The following is a 21016-nucleotide window of genomic DNA, read 5'->3' on the forward strand; positions in this document are numbered from 1 at the left end:
TGGAGAGCAGCTGACCTGATATTTTCACCTCAGTTTCCAAATTAATGCAGTGGTCCTACCTGATTGTGTGTTCTAGTCTGGAATGTTCTGGACTTTAGGTCAAATGTCAAATCTGCAAGCATAAAATTGAGTAGAACTCTCAGTGGTACTGTTTTAAGGCTTCTATTTAAAAGTAACAAATCAATCCATTTATTATGAGAAAGCTACAGAGTTTCATAACAGGTCTTTAAAATGGGGGTTATTTCAGACATTAAAAGAAGATCAGTATCATACTTGTTAACATTTAATCGAAATTCTTAAATGAGTGGGCAGTATGGGGGTCTAGTTGCAATAATGTAATGACTTTAATCCCATTCCATCTGTATCTTAAATTGATCAGTGTTTAAAATCCGTTCCAAAAGCTTATAGGAAAGACCCACAGCACCTGCTGTATCATTTCTTCCAGGTGTCAAACTGGGGGGGGGGGGGATATACATCCTCACAGGCTGGTGAGGTTATTAGAAAATTCCAGAATCTTTGCATTTGATGAATCCTCAGAGATCATCAAATTGAAATTATTTTATAGAATGAGAACTAGAACCTCAGAATGAATGGTAGCTCTAGCTTCTTTTTAAAAAGTATAAAGTCAGTATATAAACTTGAGAATTTTTCCATAAAAATGTGTTCTTGACATTGAGGAAATGCTGATACTGAATTTGAAATAGTTGCAAAAATATACTCCTTGGTTTAAAATGTTAATGCCGATATAGTAAAGTTTTCCTTATTTATGTTCATTTCAGTAAAATGAAATTTATCTAAATGTTTCAGGAAAGACCTTGCAAGGACAATCTTGACTGTGGGTGGTAAGAAGTATTTAAAATTTTAAATATTAAAATATTAAGTATTGGACATTGGGGGTTTTATGAGCATCTTAGAACTATGGGGAGTAAATTAGGGTCACATTGAAAATAGAAATTAGGATTTTATTTTTAATTTATTACAAGAGAGTTAAGCATGCTGAAAACTGTAAAGAATAATTGATACTCCTTTACTCACCCACCAGCTTAGTCAGATTTTATCATTTTGCTACATTTGCTTCAAATCCTTTTTAAAATAAATCAGAGTAACAGGTAAAGCCCCTGAGTCCACCCCTGCCCCACCCCCCTTTTCGTTTGTGGAGGTAATCCTTGACTTGGGTTTGTTTTCCATTTCCAAGCATATTTTTCTGCTTTTGCTCTGTGTATTCACAAGCAACATGTATTACTGTTTTACAAATTTTAAAAGCATTCTATAAATGTCATCTTATCCAGTTGCAACTTGCTTTTTACCCTTAAAATTGTTGGAGGTGTAGACATGTTTATATGTGGAGTTCTTGTTTCTCTTCTATGGAATACCACAGTTTACCTAGGGATTTTATTTTTATAGTAGAAGTATTTCTTAAGACTGGACAAAGCTGCTTTTGATGAATATTTAATACATCTAAAATATAAAATTCAGAAATGTCATTTTTATTATTTTGGTGGTGGGTAATTATTTAATTAATGGAGATACTGGGGATTGAACCCAGGACCTCATACATGCTAAGCATAAAACTCTACCACTGAGCTATTATACCCTCCCCGTATTTTTAAAAAAATTATTATATGCTGACCTATTGTTTGAATCTTTCCCCTAATATTTTTTTTTTAATTTTTAGAAAACTTTTAACTTTGAAATAATTATAGATTTACATGAAGTTGCAAAGTAATGTACAAGGAAGCTTCCTTCCCCCTAATGTTTCTTAAATATGAATTTAAGTGATTATATTTGCTCCTGGATGCATCTTGCTGCTTATCAGACACAGTGCTAGTCTTCTAAGATGGAACTCCTTAGAGCGGATGCCAATCTGTGGAACTCATTTTTTCTTTCGCTTTGTGCCCAGAATTATCCATGTCTACCATGTTTTTAATCCCTAGATTATGACCAGCAGGTTGCTCTTTGTGAAGCATTGTGTAGACTGACGACAAAAAAATCAAGGGAAGACCTCGTCCACCAGTGGTTTGAAGATGATAGCATTGCTGAGGCTTTCAGAGAAATTAGGGATCGAGAATTTGAGACGGTGAGATTCTCGGTCATGAAAATTCCATCTAATCAGTACTTAAGGAAGCATCCTCTCAGTGCTTTCCTGTGCTTTGGGCTCAGGGGAGGATTTTTTTCTTAAATGTGGTTAAATTGCCATTCTCAAACTTCCTGTTTCCCACACATAACTTGAGGACTGTAGAAACAGCACATTTGTGGACCAAATGCAGGCATACACTTAGGGCGTCTTTACAGGAAACTTAGCCTGGACACAGAACTGTGTGAATTTAATGGATCCATTGGAGACAGTGTCATGGAGCGGGAAGCGATTTTCTACAAACATTGAAGGGTAGGGAGAGACAGAGAAGAAAAAAACGTGAACTTCAAGGGGGAAGGTGTAGTTCAGTGGTAGAGCGTGTGCCTAGCATGCATGAGGTCCTGGGTTCAATCCCCAGTACCTCCATTAACAAATAAATAAATACACCTAATTACTTCCCTTCCCCCAAAAACAAAAACAAAGATGTGCACTTCAGCCTTGCAGAGAGCAGCTGGGAAGGTGATGGGAGGCTGAGGCTGGCGTGGGTGCTCTAGTGGCAGAGGACTATTATGGGTTGGTTGTGTCGTGAGCCTTTCAGCCTCTATCATTTGGAGGCAAAATAATTTTCCATGTCTTCCATGCAACCTGGGCTCACTGTGATTGTGTCCTCAGATAGTACAGGCATAGTTAATGGCTTTGCTACATTCTCACCTTTATCCTAAAATAGCTAAAGTGTTTTCCCTCTCCTTTAAAAAAGTTCTTAAAATGAGAGCGATTCCCATAGGAAAAGGTAAAATTCTTAATAACAGGGCTCACATTGAACAAAGCCTTTCTAGTCAAAGCTTGCTGTGAGCAGTTGGGATTCTATTAAATGTGAATCTTCAAATATATTATTGAATATGTTAAACCTGACTTCGAGCCTATTGCCAGATCTGGGGTAGTTATTTAGCCAAGATGCAGCTTGGTCCTTTTAGAGAAAGACTATGGGTCGAGTTTGGGTCCCACCTCCCCAGCTGACAGGCGCGGCATATCCATTTTGGCACAGCAGTTGACTTTTGTTTTTTGGGGTTTTGTTTGTTTTCACTGAAGTATAGTTGATGTGCAGTATTAGTTACAGGTGTGCAAGACAGTGATTCACAATTTTTAATGGTGATACTCAAGTCACTTATAGTTATAAGGTACTGGCTGCACTCCCTGGATTATACAATATAGCCTTGCTGCTGTTAGTTGACTTGAAGCCTGAGCATCCTCATCTGTAAAATGGAAATAAAACCCACCTCAAAAGTGTGAGAATTAAATGAGAGAAGCCGCAAGTGCCTGGGACATTGTGGACACTCCCATGTCAGTTGCCTTTCTCCTGGGTCATTCCCTCATCTGCAGGGGAATTTGGGGCAAATATGGCAAAAGTCATTATCTTTTTTTTTTTTTTTGCCTTTTTTGGGGGGGAGGGGGAGGCAGGTACTTAAGTTCATCTATTTATTTATTACTTTTCCTGGAAGTACCAGGGATTGAACCCAGGACCTCGTGCATGCTAGGCATGTGCTCTACCACTGATTTATACCTTCCCCTCTTAAAAGTAATTATCTTGTTTCTCAAATCACTTTCCCCCTACAACCATCAGCTTCTTAGTGGAACTGCTTTTAGATGAAGGCTTGCATTAATGTTGTCCATTTTAGTGCCGAATCTAGACATGGAGTGTGAGGATTGTTGGACCACAACAGACGGTCCTCGCTAACAAAAGGGACACTGGGTCAGTGCCTCTTTGGCTTTAGAGTTTGAGGGCAGCAAACTTGCCTTCCTAATAGTTGTTGGTTGGTAGAACTAAGAACATACTTGGAGAGAGAACCCAGGAAGGAGTGAGACAGAGAACTCCTGATGAGGAAAATTGGCAGTGGATAAATACATCAGGATAAACTCCCAGCTGGTATGGGTTTATGGTTGGCTTGTGCTGGGAGACGGTAGGGAGATGGATGCCCACTGGGTTAGTCAAATATTACAATGTCAGTCATCAATCAGGGATATTTCTCTCACTTAACTCTTCTAACCCAGTGAAAGGTAATGGCACATGTAACTTTTGGAGACCTAAGCTTTCCTCAGCTGCAGATCTCATGGCTGGGAGTTCAGAACAGGAGTCTGGAGCCTCTCCTTTGAGACGCAAAGTCTTGTTTTAGTTATATCACACTTAATAATGAATCCTTATGAAGCTTTGTGATGTCACTGGATCCTGGAAATGTAGACACAAAACATTGGCCTCTACATGTTCCAAAGGGTAGCATTTAAATAAAATGCCTTGATATTTTTAAATTAAAAAATTCGCATTATTTACTTTGAAGGATTGTAGACGGTTTCTCAATCACCTAAATGACAGACTTGGCGACCAAAGAAGGTAAGACATTTCCCTGAGCATTACTTTATTGACTAGACCTATTCTGAAAATGTCTACTATTATAAAAAAAAAAAAATCTAGGCTCTGCTTTAGGAGAGAGCATAGGACCCAGCATTTACTGAGTTATCCTCTGAGTAGAAACCTCAGAAGAATAAGCACATTCTGCCTAGCGATTCATTCGTGTGGGTTTAAAAATGGTTTCCATCAGTCTTTAACATATTTCCTTGTGATTTGGAATGGTTTTTTTGTGATGTCCTCCAAGGAGATTTTATGAAGAATGATTTCCTGTAGGTCTGAGGTTCCTGGGGATAGATGCATTATGGACAGTTAAATCCTTGATGGGGAAATATTTGCTTAATTTATTCCTTAAGACTCTTGCCAAGCAACTGGGTGGAGGTATGTTACCAGCAACCTGGCGTGTTGGAGACCAGATGGAGATCTGAATTCTGCCCATAGTAGATTTCCATTTGCGAGTCTGAGAGCCCCTTCCATACTTTTTACGAAGGAACTCAGTGGCACACCCAAGTCGTTAATCTTGTTTGTAGAATGTCTGCAAGGTGGTGTGTGGGGTCCACCCATGTTTTACTTCCCTTTTTAACTGTGAGGTGTTTTGCAGGGTCTGTTCATTTCCGTGCATCGCTGCTTTTGCTGATGAACGTGAGGTACGCTTGTCTCTGTCGGGGGCTGCGAGGGTGGGTGGCGTGTAATGAAACCCATAGTGAGGTTTACATCAGATCAAACTGCTGTTGCTCCACAGAAGGGCTTCTTTAAAAAGGAAGCTTGCTTTTCCTCATAGAGGTCTCAGCTCTGAAGCTTATTAGTTAAGAGCCCTACTGTTACTTCTGGATAAAGGAATCGTGGGGCTTATGCTGTGTTCACTAGGTCAGGTATGGGAACCATGCCTTCTGTTATCCTGTTAATGGGTAACATTACTCATGCCTGGAGTGGAGGGGAGGGCGGGTCCCTTGCTTCTTTCTATCCAGTTACATTTCCGGGTCTGTCCTCAGCACTCGGGTCACTCACGTTCCTCTAGATCTTTCTACCTTGTACTTCACAGTCTAAAGTGGAGCAGTCTCTTTTCACCCCTTTCTTTGGTTTCTAGAGGAACAAGATCCTTCATGTAAATAAAAGTGCCCCAACCTACAGCATCTCCATTTTGGGGTAAAATCTTCAAAGGTCTCTGTGCCTGGACTCTGCTGAGGTTTCCTGAACCCCGTCTCCAGAATATCCTAATTAACCATTTCTTGGTTTTGGGTCGGGAGCCCCTTCTTTGCCTCTGTGAGCTGAGCCTTTAACTCATGGCTACACCACGAGTTCCTTCTCCCCAGGGCTGGTTTTCGTAGCCTGATTGCTGTATCTCAGTTCTGTTTTTCCTACTGGTTGACTGAAGATTCTGATCTCTGCTTGATTCCTCTTCTTCCTAGGACTTCTAAATTTCTACCAGGGTCAGTAGGAGTCCTTACACTGCTTCCAGTAAACATACATTGTATGTTAAAGCCTTCCTTCAACTCTGTAGCTATTAGAAAGCAGGTGTGTATGATGGAGCAGTGTCCAAGAAATACTGTTAATTGGAAAAGCAAGTGATGGAATCGTTAAGTCTAGTGTTTGTTCCATCGCTGAGAATAAAAATGTAATAAATACGTCCTGATATGTGTTTAGAACACATCTGGGGAAAAAACTAAGGCTTTGTTAATGGTGCCCATGGAAAGATACCTATGGGAAGCCGAGGGACAGAAGGAAACATTTGCTTTCTATAAACTCCGTTCTGTCCAAATCTTTATTTTAACTATAGGCATAATATTTATAATACAATCACCCCTCAGCGTCTGTGGGGGATTGATTCCAAGACACGCCACCCTGTGGGTCCCTTATATAAAATGACTTAGTATTTGCGTGTAACCTCCACATATCCCACCATATACTTTAAATCATCTCTGAATTACGTATGGTACCTAATACAATGTAAATGCTATGTAAGTAGTTGCCAGTGTGTGGCAAATTCAAGTTTTGCTTTTTGGAACTTTCTGGAAAATTTTTTTCCTAATATTTTTGTTCTGTGGTCTGTTGAGTCCTTGGATTTGGAACCCATGGATACAGAGGGCTGACTGTAATCAATTAAAATGAGGGTAATTTGAAATCTTCAAGTCTTAGCTTTATTTTGACAAATGGTAAGTTAGCTGGCAAATCACCACTTATATTGATCACAGCACCTCCTTTGCTAGACGTTTCCATCCAGATACAGTTACTGCTTCAACATAGAGCTGTTTTCTCTGTGATTCTCACCAGAAAACAAAAAAAGTTTGTGTGTATAGAGTCATCGACATATTTAAATATCTATTAAATCGCTTAGTAGAGTTTTTCTAGAAATAGTTTAGTTATATAAAATTGAGACCTTCCTCCTGTTTTGCAGAAATGAGTAAGGCAATCAAGGATCCTGTAATGTTAACGTGGTGTCATCCTAGGAAGGGCAGTTTTGTTTTTAATGGAGTAATTTTCATTTGACCCTTTCGCACAAGATTAATGCTGAAATTTTATCTTACAGATGAGAAAACCTGCAGATGAAAAATTAGAAAAATTTTGGATTGATTTCAACCTAGGAAGTCAGAGTGTAACTTTTTATATAAACAATACCGAGGTAACCATGTTTGATTGCTGTTTAGACCTGTTTGGAGAGTGTTCATATCCAAGCATGTGCTCATGAGTTTCACTTGTTTTTTCCAAGAGTGTCCTGTGGGACTCCGTAAGACTTTCAAAGGAAGCAGTGCTTAATTTCGGCGTAGCAGGTAAGATGATGATTCTGCACCGCCCCCACATTCAGTCCTAGTATTGTTTCAGGCTATACCTGCAGTACATGTTTAGTTAATTCTAGGGCAGACTTTGCTTGCACCTTGGGGTAGCAGGGAGGTGGTGAGTGCTGGGGAGGTGATGAGTGTCAGGGAAGGAGGGCTGTAATTCAGGGCCGGGATGCAGGGGTAAAAGATGGAGGTGACCCCTCCACTTTGGAACTTTGGGATTCAATTACTTGCCTGGCTTTCTCATTGTAAAAGTGGTTATAGTTCCTCAATAAATTAAAAGTAGAATCATCATGTGATCCAGCAGTTTCACTTCTGGATATATATATCCAGAAGAAATGAAAGCAGGACTCGAAGAGATTTGCACACTAATGTTCTTAGCAGCAGCATTCACAATAGCCAAGAGGCGCAAATGACAGAAGTGTCCATTGATGAATGAATGGATAAACAAAATGTGATCTATCTTTACAATGAGATAGTATTTAGCTTTAAAAGGGAAGGAAATTCTGGCACATGCTGCAGTGTAGATGAACCCTGAGGACATTATGCTCAGTGGAAGAAGCTAGTCACAAAAAGATAAGTACTGTATGATTCCACTTCAGTGAGGCATCTAAAGTAGTCAAATGGATAGAGACAGAATGTTGAATGAAAGGTACCAGAGGCGGTGGGGAAGGGGAGACGGGCAGTTGTTTAATGGGTGCAGAGTTTCAGATTTGCAAGAGGAAGAAGTTCTGGGGATCTGTTGCACAACAATGTGAATATACTTGGCACTACTGAGCCCTGCACTTAAAAATGGTTAGCAAGGTAAATGGTATGCTTTGTACCACGATTTTAAAAGATGGTTATTGTACCTGCCCTACCTTTCGCATATATTTACAGTAATTGATGAGTTATGTAGGTATGTACCTCCTTTATTTAAATATCAGCCCTCTGACTCCCCCTTCTTAAACCTGTTACATTTCTTCGCCTCTTGGTAGGTGGAGTTGAGGGGCATGAATCAGGAGTGATCCTGGGCAGAAGTAAGTTATTAGTCCAGGTCAGCATTTCAGCTCTAATCATATTTGACCAGGATTCCTGAATTTGGTCTTTAAAGGGATGTTTTGAAAGTAACTCAGCATACATAACATTTTTTAAGCAACTGGGTTTACTAAAGAGTTAAAACCAAATATTATGTAATTATATGGATTTTATACTTCTTTTCACAAAGGATTTAGGACATCTTGCATATGTACATCTAATAAAAAATTTCAGAATAACTATTGAAATAATTTCCTTTCCACTTCTCATCGCAGAAAAATCTGGACAGTGAACAAATATCCCAGTGCAGTTATTTAAAATTAAAAATTAAAAAAATACAGCATTTCAATATGTTGTGTGCATCAGTGTGCTTTATTTTTTGCTAGAGGCTGAGATGAAGATACTCAGTATTTACCTGAAGGAGCCTATTAATATCAGAAGCAAAGAAGCAATGAAAATAGAAATCCATTTTGAATTGCAATTCAACATATTACAAGCTTCCATGAAAGCTTTAGGTGAAGACAAACAGGTGGCAAGTTTAATTCTGTTTGAATATGTTTTAGAATGTTTTCATGTCTCTTAAATTTCCAGGTTGGGGTTTTTAAAAATCGAGATATAATTGACATAAAACATTGTATTAGTTTCCAGTGTACATCATAATGATTCCGTATTTGTATATATTGTGAAATATTCATCACAATGAGACTAATTGACAGCCATCACCATTGTTAGAAGTTTTTTCTTGTGAGAACTTTTAATTTAGTCTCTTAGCAACTTTCAAACACCCAATATAGTAGTAGTAACTATAATCACCGCGCTGTATGTCACGTCCCCACGACATACTCATTTTATAGTGGGAAGTTTGTACCTTCTGACCCTCTTCACCCATTTCTCCCACCGCCCACTCTGGGCTCTGGAACCACCAATCTGCTTTCTTTATCTATGCACTTACTGTTTTTTGTTTTTATTTTTACCCTAACCCTATGAGCTTGTTTTTTGTTTGTTTTAGATTCCATGTATAAGTGAGATCATATGGTATTGATCTTTCACTGTTTGACTTCTATCACTTTTCATGAATTACTACTTTTAAAAATCAATGTGGCTTTTGGTTTGCATTTCAGGTGATGCCTCACCAGGCAAAAATCTCAGACCTTTTTGGTGAGTTTGAGAAAGAAGACACTGAGACGCCTGGCAGCCATGAAAAAGAGCCAGGTATATTGGAAAATCCCAAATGTCTTACCCGGATTCCCTGTAACATCAATGATAAAATATTACTTGAAAGAGGTCACTGAAAACCTGCGGTTGTATAGGAGGAATTAATGTGTTGTTATACCTTTAGAGAAAGAAAAGTTGCTAATTAAACTTGGAATTACTTTCTCCACCTGCTACAGTCTCTCTTGGGGTCAGTTGGAAATGACAAAAGGGAAATAATGATGGGGTGGCAGGAGGCATGTGATGGGGTGTGTAAGGGTCCATCTACGCACAGAGCTGGCCCTACTCAGATTATCTTTCTCTTATAAGTTAGACCCAAAGGCTGTTTTCCAAAGTACCCATAGATTTTTGGTATGAGGTTTGAAGCAGGACCTAATTAGCAGCTCTTACCAAAAGATGGTGAAGTGCCAGCAGTGTGACTCCCACGAAGAGCGCAGAGGTGGGGCGTACCCAGCGTTATGTATTGTTATTGTTACCACTTTTTACTGGTCTTCTCATAATGTGTACAGGCCAAGCAGAGGAATCCACTGAGCTGGTAGAGTTAGCCAGCGCTGAAGATGACCACTGCCTAACGACCCTCTCCTTAAATAACCAGTCTGAGCCTGCGGTGAGTGCAGGGAACTGGGGGCAAGATTCTAAATTGTATCCACCAGGATGCTGGCAGGTGGAAGCTGACTGTCCTGGCCTGTTGTCCATTTTCTCCTGGCCAGCCAGTTGTCTAACTATCTCCTCCTTTAAATTTCTTCTACCTGCCATGTGTGTTTTTTCTCCTTTCACTGTGGCTCTCCCATGGAATGTGTGCCTTGGCTGGCTTTGCCTTATTCCCTCATTTGGGATCGAGAGACTGAGCTTGGGGACAAAAGAGCATCTTAATGTTTGGAATCAGACCTGTTTTTCACTCACTAACTGTGGGAACTTGGGAGAATCACTTAAACACACTCAGCCTGAGGCTTCTCATCTGTAAAACAAAGGTGGTAGCTGGTTCACAGTGTGGCGCTCTTAGGGTTAAAGACGTAATGTACATAAAGCGCCTAACACGCCGCTTGGCCTATGTTGGTGTTCAGTACAGTCCCTATTTCCGTGTGTTTCATCACATGAGCACATTATACAGAAGGGAAATGATAGTGTCATGATTTTCTTTTTTAGCAAATATACCAAAGATTATTCCTCCAAATAGATTGTCTCTGTGGGAACTTGTACACTTATCTCAACAGTTCTGATGCTGTTGAAGACAGTTTTGTAAGTCTCCCTTTGATGGTTCCCTTAGTGACTTTGAGACACTGATTGTCTTTGATAGTGACAAATTCTCCTGAGGGTGGGTAACATTTCTTTTGGAACAACCAAAAGTCATTTGGAGCCAAATCTAATGAACAAAGAGCCTGATATCTTAGTATAATTTGAAAGGCACCATAATTAAACATATATATATATATATATATATATATACACACACACATTTTTTTTTTCCTGCAGCAAACAAATACAGCCGATCGTTCACCTGAGAAATCAAAACTGGATGATACTCCAAAAGGTCAGATTTTTAAAAATCATAAATAAGGCCTGAGTGGTATATTTAAATGTTTACTTCGAGTTGCTTAACAATTTTTGTTTTTCGTTTTCACGCTTAGAAGTTGCTTCAGAACCCGAGTATTCTTTAGATTTACAAGAACCACCAGCAGAAACTCAGGTTTCTAAATTAAATGACACATCTAGGTAAGGGATTTTAAAAAACTAATAAGCCACATGGATTGCTGTTCATGCGGATAGTTAATTACAATTCCACTGTCTAGGTTTTCCGCTTTCTTACATCTGGCCACACCCCACACAAGGAGAGAGCACTGTGCAGTTTTCTGTAGATTGATCAGAGCAGGACTGGAATGTTTTCTTGATCTATGTGTTTCTACCATTATGCCCCTAATGCTGTCTGTGGTGATGCAGTTTTCTGCAGCAAAACACTGAATGTCCCTCACCAGAAAACACGTATCACTTGGCATCAGTTTATTTGCCACTTTTCCATGTAAGCTTCTGAAGACTGGGTCACACATGCGATTTTTTTAACAGATTTATTGAGATATAATTGAAATAAAGTAATACGCAAATCAAGTTTCTTTCTGTATGCTAGCAGCAATAAGAGAAAAAAACCTGATACCATTTACAATAGTATGAAAAATATGACATACTTAAGGATTAATTTAACAAAAGGTGTGTAAGACTTCTACACTGAAAACCACAGAGCGTTTCTGAGAGAAATTAAGCAAAATCTAAATAAATGGGGAGAGGTACTATGTTTATGGAATGGGAGGCTCACTATTGTTAAGATGCCAATTTTCCCAAACTGATCTATAGGTTCAATGTGAACTCAACTCAAGCAGAGTTTTTTATTTGTTATTTGTTTTTTTAGAAATTAGCAAGCTATTTCTAAGTTGCAGGTGGAAATTTAAAGAACCTATAATTGCCAAAACAAATTTCAAAAAGAAACACAAAGGGGGGAGGGCTAACACACTACCTGTTTTTAATACTTACTATAATCTTATAGTAATCAAGAGAGTATGATATTGGCATAAAGACAGATAAATACATGGAACAGACCAGGAAGTCCAGGAACAGACTACACATATATAGACAACTGATCTGTGACAGAAATGCAAAGACAATTCAGTGGAGAAGTAACAGCTTTTTTTCCCCAAGAAATGATGCTAGAGTAGTTGAGTATATATCTATATATGAAAAAGAAATCTTCAATCTTTACCTTCCACTGTATTTAAAAAAAAAAATAACAATGTATCATAGACCTAAATGTAAAACCTATTTGAAAGAAAACATAAGGAAAAATATTTGTGACCTTGGGTTAGGCAAAGATTTCTTAGATATGACACCAAAAGTACAACTCATAAAAGAACAAATTGATAAATAGGACTTAATCAAAATGAAAAACTTCTGCTGTTTGTATTTTTAACTTTTTGAGGAGCCCCATGACTGTTTTTTTATAGTGGCTTCATCATTTTCCATTCCCACGGATAGTATGCAAGATTTCCAATTTCTCCATGTCCTAACCAACACTTATCTTTTGTGGGATTTTTTTTATATAATAACAAGGGGTTAATATCCAAAATATCTAAGGAACTCCTACAATTCAGTAGCAAAAAAAAAAAAAAAAAAAAAATCACCTGATTAAAAAATGGGGAAAGGATTTGAAGAGACATTTCTCCAAAGAAGATATACAAATGGCCCATAAGTATATATAAAGAGGCTCAATATCACTAATCGTCAGGAAAAGCTTTTTTTTTTGCACCTAGTGGATTCGAAGTCAGAGCCGGGCAGGAGGCACTGATGCATCTGTGGCATCACCACGGCTCACTGCCGACTTGATGATCCCACTCTGCCTTCCTCTTTGTACGCCTGACAGAGAAGGGCTCCGCAGAAGTCTGCTTTGTTTTAAATAACCGCTTGTCAGGCAGAGGATCTGTAGAAGTGGACTGCAAGATAAGAAGTCTGTCGCAGAATGGGGCACTTCCCACTCGCTGGGCTCACAATCAGACAGAGGGCACGTGACGGGGAAGAGAAATGCTGTCAAGTGATGAAAGGAGAAGATGGTGGTGGTACAGCTCTGGTAATTCAATATATTCTGTTTTAGGAAAGATTCTGCTTCTGAGGGTGACAGAAAGCAAGAAACAAGGATGTCGGTAATGGAATACCTTTTATTGTTTTGGGGCAACACTTCCCACATTTTTGTTATTTGCATACCATCTTCAAAATTTGCCATTCCTCTGCTCTTTATGCTTCTCAGTTAAATCTATCTTGAGCTTGTTTTAAAAGGAAGTATTCCACTTTCAAATGGAAAATCAGCATTAGTCGTACAAATAGTTGGTAAGCACCCAGATAAATACAACGGAAAATGACAAAGTTGTATCGAATTGTACTTCTACTTGTATTAGGCTTTGAGCCAAACGTCTGGTCTTGCTTTAAGAAATGATTACATAAATACAAGAGAGTGTTAAAGACTTATTAGCAGCTGAATAGAATGTTAATGAATTTAAAGAAATATTTGGCTCTTAGCCAATGACATGGCTTCGTTCCTGTGTGAGCCAATTCCCACCTATCCAGTGCATTAAAAAATATATATATATGAGCAGTAAATGAAATTTTTTTTCCCTAAAATTGACACCATGGGCTTACAACCAACAAGTTAAGGCTCCTTCTTGCTTTCTCTTAGTATTGGTCCTCACTCTCAGCTGCCCAGTGTACCAGTTGGAATCACATGGGAAGCTGAAGGGGAAGCCTGGAACTCTTCCCCAGAGATTCAGACTTAATTGATACAGAGTAATCTAGGCTTTGGGTTTTTCAAAGCCCCCCTCCTAGTGATTCTAATATGCAGCCAAACTGAAGAACCACTGCTCTAGATACTTTTTTTTTTGTAAATAACTTTCAACATCTCTTTATATAAAACCAAAAAGCCTGGGACAGCCTTGCTGCATGGTTTTTCAATCGGGCACGTTGAAGGAAGTAATGTTTGCGTTTTGCAAGACACCAGGGTGAAAAACTCTGGAGGTATATAGTGAGTTCCATAAACTTTCTTTTTTCTCCCTTGTAAGAGTAAGATGCAAATACGCCTGGTTTACAAAATTACTTTAAAAAATGACCTCTACAAAATGTTCAACTGCTAAACATTTTAAAGTCAGAATAATTGTGTCTTCAAAAATGGATTCCTTAGAACAATGGTTCACCATCACCCACCTTAAAAGTTATGGGTTAGGGAGAGGCTCTAGCTCAGTGATAGAGCTCTTGCTTAGCATGCACGAGGTCCTAGGTCCAACCCTAGTAGCTCCATTAAATAAAATAATACCCCCCGCAAAAGTTACAGGTCATGTTACATAAACAAGGGTGACACAGCCCCTGACATAGGATGGTCTCAGGGGCTGAGTCTGCATGCTGTCATTCTCAGCACAGGGTGTATCCTCCAGCTGATCCGTTTCATATTTGAGAAGACTGTCAGATATTGTCACCACTTAGTATGTTTGGATTCGTAAGAATCCTCCCTGTCCTGAAATAAGACTGTCTTACCAGCTGAATGATGGAGCGCCCTCTAGAGGCTTGGTGGTTTAAGGACTGGGCCCCCGCCTCCCCCACCGGAGGGGCACAACAGACAGGGTTCAGAGTATGTGTTTTGTTAAAGTCAAAAATTCGGTATTAAAATCGAGCATACACGTTTATTTGTCATAGCATTCATAAAAGGTAATCAAAAACCAGACTTTTAAAACATAAACATCAATGTACAGTTGAGTAATCCACCAAAACAGAATTAAATTTGCCCTAAATCTCTAAATTTTGGAGTCCAGGCTCAATTGCAAAATGCTTTACGGTTTAAATAGAAAACCCCTTTGTTTTATTTTAGCTCCTCTAGGACATAGACAAGCATGTCTTTGCAAAAGTAATTCTTACAATTTCTTTTGTTGTTTGGGTTAGTATTTTGAAGTTTGTGTTGGTAAAACATCAGCTGCATCAGCTTTTGGACAGTTCCCTAGCATCTCTTAAGTTGCAGATACTTGATGAGAGAGCATTTTGTCATCTTTTATAACAGTAGCTTGGTTGAGAACTGACAAATGAAATAATCGTTTTGCTCTTGTATTCTGTAAGAGAGCCCAGGATTCTTGAAGGAGTTACTTCTCTTTTGTCTAACTTTGTAGTAATATATTTAATTGTACATAAATGGTACCAGTGCCCTTTTAATAGTTCTCATTTATCATTTGTAAGTTGAGCTATAGGAAACACCTCTTCTCAGAGAGTAATCAAGATTCAAGTACTAGCACCAGTGACCTGTCCTGGACCAGTAACCAAAAAAGGAAATCCCTAAAGTCATATCCTAGTAGGAAAAAGAAAAGAACCAGAAATAGCGCCAGAAGTAAGTTTGGGTGGGTGTTTTCTTTCCAGGCACCTTTCAGATCCATCAGTAGGTACTACTTTTCCAGTGTGTGATGGGAGCGGGTACCAAAGAGATAGGTGATCATGTAATTCTCCTTCTCTGATGCAAGTACATTGGGAAGGGAAAATGCACGTACATGAAACAGCACAAAAGAGTGTGGAACTGACCAATAATTGTTAAATAAGAGCTACAGATGAACGGAGTAAGGAGTTCCGTTCAGAGGAATCCGACATGAGCTGGAATCCTCAGGAAAAGCTTCCAGGAAGAGGTGGGTGGGGCTTCAGCTAATCCAAGGGAAAGCGTAGGATTTGATGAGGTGTGGAGACGTGGAAGCATTCTAATTACATAAAACTACAAGGGCAAACTAAGGGACCTGAAAGCAGCATCCAGGGATGTGATCTGGAGCAGAGAGTTCATGTTGGGTGATGAGCAAAGCAGAACAATTAGAGTTCTTGAGAGCGAGGCATTTCGGCAAGCTGTGGGAAGTGGGAGTTGCTTCTGGTGTGTATTTTTGTATTTCTCATAAGTAAACTTACCCATTGTGTATACTTACTCCCTTTCATTTTAGTCTTGCCACCTTTCCCTCTCAGTAGTGGCAGTGACCTTGAGAAAGACCAAGTAAGTAAATTTTATCTGGCCTGCTGTGTGCTCTTAACCATGAAAGCATGAAACAAGTTAATCAGTTTCAGGTAAAACTACCTGTATTTGGCAAAAAAAAAATAAATAAATAAACAAAACTCCTGTCCAAAATATAAGAATAACAAATCAGTGGTTTACTCATAAATCACTTTCAATAGAAACTTCAAAGACTTATAAACATTTAGTATGAATCGTGGATAAAGATTTAGAATCTTTTTTCATCGTTTCCAAATTTGTTGAAAGATGTTTATTATCAACAGTGCTTAAAACCTGGGCTATTCTGATTTCCTGCAAATGTATCCTCCTTTGAATTTATATTTTAAAATAAATCTCTTGGTTTAATTCTTCCTTTAGTTTTCAGTTTGTTGACATGTTACTCTCAAAGATTTCAATGATTTAAACATTTAAATCTTTGTTTTTGCAAGTCGTTGAAATGCCTTCAGGTTTATGTAAACAATGAATAAGCCCTGAAAGTCTGTTGATTCTCTTCAGTTACCCTTGTTTTATAGCGAAGTAGTTAAGAACATGGACACTAGTGTCCTCCAGACCAATTCAGAACTTAATTTATCATGTTTTTAGCTTGATTACCTTTCTCAGGGGTTGGTTTTTGTTGTCAAATGAAATTTTATATATAGAGAGAGTGTGCGTGTATATATATATACACTATATACATGATATATGTTTTCTATGTAATACAGATCATTATACATTATATGTAATCATGTATATATAATACATGACATATATATAATAATTGTGTACATATATTAAATATATATATTCACACACACACACACCCCCCAAAGACTATGATGCCAAGTGTTTAGAAATTTTCTAAGGGCAGCTGGTGGGATTCTGAGAACATCACCAGCACCCTGCTTACTCATACAGAAATAACTGTGGTCAGAGCTCTAATCGTAGCTCGATCTCTGCCCTCCCCCACCGCCTGCCTTCTTCCATCAGCCTGGGGGTGTTGTCTTCTGTGAATCTAAGGGACTCTCATGTTCTGTAATGACTGAGATAGCTTATAGTTTAAACCTATGGGTAAGTACCTAAATATCTGTTGAATAGTTCAACCTGAAATAAGGGGTTATCAGAAAAAGGCCAGAAGAACAGTTTTTAGCATGATATAGCTTTAAAAAATTAGGTACCAAAGAAACATCAAAGCTTTGAGAATCCATAAACATAAGGTATGCAACTGACAGGAAGTCCAGCTGATGTCCAGTGAGGCCACTGCTGACTTTGTACAGACAGTGGTATCTAAAACTCACTTCTCCGTATTGGAGTTTAAGAGAATAATTTAGAGCAGGAGTTGGCAAACCTTTTCTGTAAAAGGCCAGATAGTAAATATTTTCATCTTTTCAAGCTGTATGATTTCTGTAGCAACCACTCACCTTTGCCCTTGTAGCATGAAAGTAGCCATGGACAATACTCAAAGAATCCGTGTGTTGTGTTCTAATAAAACTTTATTTACAAGAACAGGCAGTGAGCTGTAGTTTGCTGACTGCTGGTTTAGACAGTGGCTCTCAGGCTTCAGTGATGATCAGGATGAGCAGGATGGCTTGCTGAAATGCAGACTGAGATTTTGATTGAGTGCATTGTAGGTGGGGCCTGCGAATTTGCATTTCCATCAAATTCTCACGTGTTGCCGAGGCTCTGGTTCAGGACCACACTTGGAGAACTTTGAGAGTCATCTTTGAGTTAGGTTTATCAATTGATACATGCCCTAATGGGCTTCCAGCCTTGGGATCTTACGGTCTTAGTGAGGTTATTTTCGAATAGAGCATATCCAATACTTAAACTTTTTAAAAGGATATTGGAAACGTCTTAGAATGTTTCGATAAGTTGTTTTGAGTGGTTGTGAATGTTAACACTTTAAAAATACTATATTTTAGGCTAAAATTCTAACACCATTATGGAAAGAGACCTCCAGAAAAAAAAATGCCACACCTCCAAAAATTCCAACAAAATTTCAGAGTAGTTCTGCCTTTTTAACTCCTGAAGATTCTGCCCAGAAAACAGGTATGTGATTTTCTGTCAATTCATGTAGAAAAAAAAGTATATTTTGACAAAGGTAGTTTGAAAAAACAAAACATATTTCTTTTAATATCCATTGAAGAAAATGTGAAAGTGTGATTGATTGTTCTTCTCTTTTATGCCCTCATTGTGTCTTAATTTTGTTTTAACATTTGAGATCAGCTTATGCACAAGAATTGTTGTGTTCTTCCTCTTTTAAAGAAGCAAGGAAATTCAAATAATGATTTATTGCAGGGGTCAGTAAACTTTTCTGTAGAGGACCAGATAGTAATTATTTTTGCTTTATGGCCCCTGTACTTTCTGTTGCAACCATTCGTCTCTGCAGATGTAGCCCCAAATCAGCCACAGAAAAGACATAAACCAATGGGCATGGCTGTGTTTCTATAAAACTTTATTATAGAATCAGATGTCAAACTGGATTTGACCTGAGGGCCTGGAGTTTGCCAGCCCTTGACCTACAGGGTTTATCTCACCGCACCCCCCCACCCCTGTATTTTATTAAAATGATCTGCATCATTTAAATTTTAGGGGTTTTGTTTTGCTCTTTATCACTCTACATTTTAGCACATTGACAGGCACATAATGGTGCTTAGTAAGCACATGACTGGGAGCCTCTTAGCTTGGCTGCCACCAGCAGAAAAGAAGTAGGGAAAGGAAAAGAGGAGAGAGGAAAATAGAGCATTAGTGAGTAAGAGGAATAAAGGGAGCCAATCTAAGAGAGGAGAGAGAAGGACCACAACGTTGAGGTGATAGAGTCTTTGTCATGTATCTGGGGCCAGATGGGCAGCTGCTGAAGGTACTGATCCAGTTGGGGTAAGTGGCTATTGATTTTATCCACAGACCTATAAAATTAATACCCATGGGTGCCCTGAAAGATCCAAAGTACTTCTTGGTTTTGGGATTTTTCTTTTTTAGAGCTGTGTCCATTTTGGGGGGCGTGGGGGATGGTGAAATTTTATATGTAGATTGACACTGAAATTTTATGGCCTCAGTTTCTTCTCAGTGTGCTTATCCCCTGAAAACTTTTCATTATCCCTAATACTCAGAACTTCACAGTCCTCACCCACTGAGCGAGCTTTCTTCCTTGGAGCATTCAGATGTTGAAGGAAATGTATCTAAGGTACTATTTAATTGTTGGTTATTCATCGGGTTTTTCAGAATTAATATTATATTGGTTTATTCCTTCTTAAGGGGTAATACAGCACCATGTGTTTCTTATTTTGACATAAATACATGTATTTGTGTGTGTGTGTATGTTTTTAAAGACTGTGACCCAAGAGTCATCGATGAAAAGTGCTAGCTTCAAACATAAACTGCAAAACTCGGAGGACAGAGGTGAGAGGATTTTAAACTGTTTTTGCAGAATGAAGCAAAATTAATCCGATTTTGGCAGGCTAGGCTGTTACTCAAATTGAGGCAGATCCAGTCACTATACGGAGTGACAATTGCCAGGCCTTGGAGAGAGCAGGGCGATCTGCTTACCAGCTCCAAATATGCATGAAGGTCAAGGGGAGGAGGACGGGGTTTCACTCAGGAACAAGACTGTCTGTGTCAAGAAGCGTGTATCCTGAGACTGGAGTCCCATCAATCAGCATGCCTCCTTACCAGCCCCACAGAAGGTACTGAAATCCCCAACTATTATTGTTCTGTTGTCACTTTCTCCCTTCAGATGTTAGTTTTTCCTTAAAATATTTAGGTGCTCTGATATTGGGTGCATATACATTTATAGTTGTTATGTTTTCTTGATGAATTGAACCTTTATCATTATATAATAACCTTCTTTGTCTCTTGTTAAACATTTTTTGACTTCAGGTCTATTTTGTCTGGTAGAAGCATAGCTATTCCTGCTTTCTTTTGGTTTCCAGTTGCATGGAATATTTTTCTCCATTCTTTCACGTTGAGCCTGCGTGTGTCCTTAAAGCTGAGTTTAGTCTTCTGTAAGCAGCATATAGTTAGGTCTTGTTATTTTATCCATTTAGCCACTCTGTGCCGTTTGACTGGAGAATTTAATCCATTTACATTTAAAGTAATCATTGCAATGTTAGGACTAATGCCTTTGTATTCATTGTTTTCTGGCTGTTTTATAGTCCTTTTCATTTCTTCCTCTCTTGCTGTTTTCTTTTGTGGTTGATGATTTTCTGTAGTGGTATGCTTTGATTCCCTTTTCTTTATCTTTTATATATTTACTATAGACTTTTGCTTTGTGGTTACCATGAGGCTTACATAAAACATTTTATAGATATAGTTCAAGCTGATAACAACTTAACTTTTATGACATACAAAACTCTACCATTTTTCTCTCCCCACCCACATTTTATGTTTTAGATCTCATAATCTATCTCTTTTTATATTGTGTATCTATTAGAAATTATTATAGCTATACTTATTTTAAATATTTTTATCCTTTGACCTTTATTCTAGAGTTGATTAACACATCACTGTATTACATTATTAGAGTATTCTGAATTTGAATATAGACTTACCTTTACCAGGGTGTTTCATATTTTCATGTTACTATTAGTGTTTTTTCATTTCTTTTGACAAAAACTGCTTTCCACATTATTTGTAAAGCAGATCTAGTGGTAGATCAACTCTGGCAACCACCAGTCTATTCTCTGTACCTAAAAGTTTGGTTTTATTTTTTGTTTTTCTTTTAGATTCCACGTATAAGTGAGATCATATGGTATTTGTCTTTCTCTGTTTGACTTATTTCACTTAGCATTTTGCCCTCAAAGTCCATTCATGTTGTCACAAATGGCAAGATTTTATTTTTTATTGCTGAATAATATTCCATTGTGTGTTTTCATTTTCATTTTCATTATTCATCCATCATTGGGCACTTATATTGCTTCCATGTATTGGCTGTAGTAAACAATACTGCAATGAACATTGGCGGTGGGGGACACATATAATTCCGAGTTAATGTTTTTCTTTTCTTC

General features: G+C 38.3%; 1 protein-coding gene across 6 annotated transcripts in view; it reads left to right on the plus strand.

Annotated features, from left to right (window-relative positions):
- The window catches only part of SYCP2L (synaptonemal complex protein 2 like), a 58499-nt gene that overhangs the window by 7850 nt on the left and 29633 nt on the right, over positions 1 to 21016 (plus strand). For 3 of the 6 annotated variants that reach the window (XM_074348092.1, XM_074348093.1, XM_074348094.1), the window contains exons 5-21: positions 808 to 842; positions 1935 to 2077; positions 4408 to 4460; positions 5077 to 5122; positions 7003 to 7095; positions 7183 to 7243; positions 8656 to 8798; positions 9391 to 9481; positions 9991 to 10088; positions 10955 to 11012; positions 11110 to 11194; positions 13116 to 13164; positions 15233 to 15380; positions 15970 to 16019; positions 17936 to 18062; positions 19124 to 19197; positions 19343 to 19412. In XM_074348092.1, coding sequence (XP_074204193.1) covers positions 808 to 842; positions 1935 to 2077; positions 4408 to 4460; positions 5077 to 5122; positions 7003 to 7095; positions 7183 to 7243; positions 8656 to 8798; positions 9391 to 9481; positions 9991 to 10088; positions 10955 to 11012; positions 11110 to 11194; positions 13116 to 13164; positions 15233 to 15380; positions 15970 to 16019; positions 17936 to 18062; positions 19124 to 19197; positions 19343 to 19412 — 1424 coding nt within the window. The remainder of the gene's footprint in view (positions 1 to 807; positions 843 to 1934; positions 2078 to 4407; positions 4461 to 5076; positions 5123 to 7002; positions 7096 to 7182; positions 7244 to 8655; positions 8799 to 9390; positions 9482 to 9990; positions 10089 to 10954; positions 11013 to 11109; positions 11195 to 13115; positions 13165 to 15232; positions 15381 to 15969; positions 16020 to 17935; positions 18063 to 19123; positions 19198 to 19342; positions 19413 to 21016) is intronic. The other 3 variants (XM_074348096.1, XM_074348097.1, XM_074348095.1) reach the window with 1 other exon arrangement.

Source organism: Camelus bactrianus, chromosome 20 (genome assembly GCF_048773025.1).
Source record: "Camelus bactrianus isolate YW-2024 breed Bactrian camel chromosome 20, ASM4877302v1, whole genome shotgun sequence".
NCBI lineage: Eukaryota > Metazoa > Chordata > Mammalia > Artiodactyla > Camelidae > Camelus > Camelus bactrianus.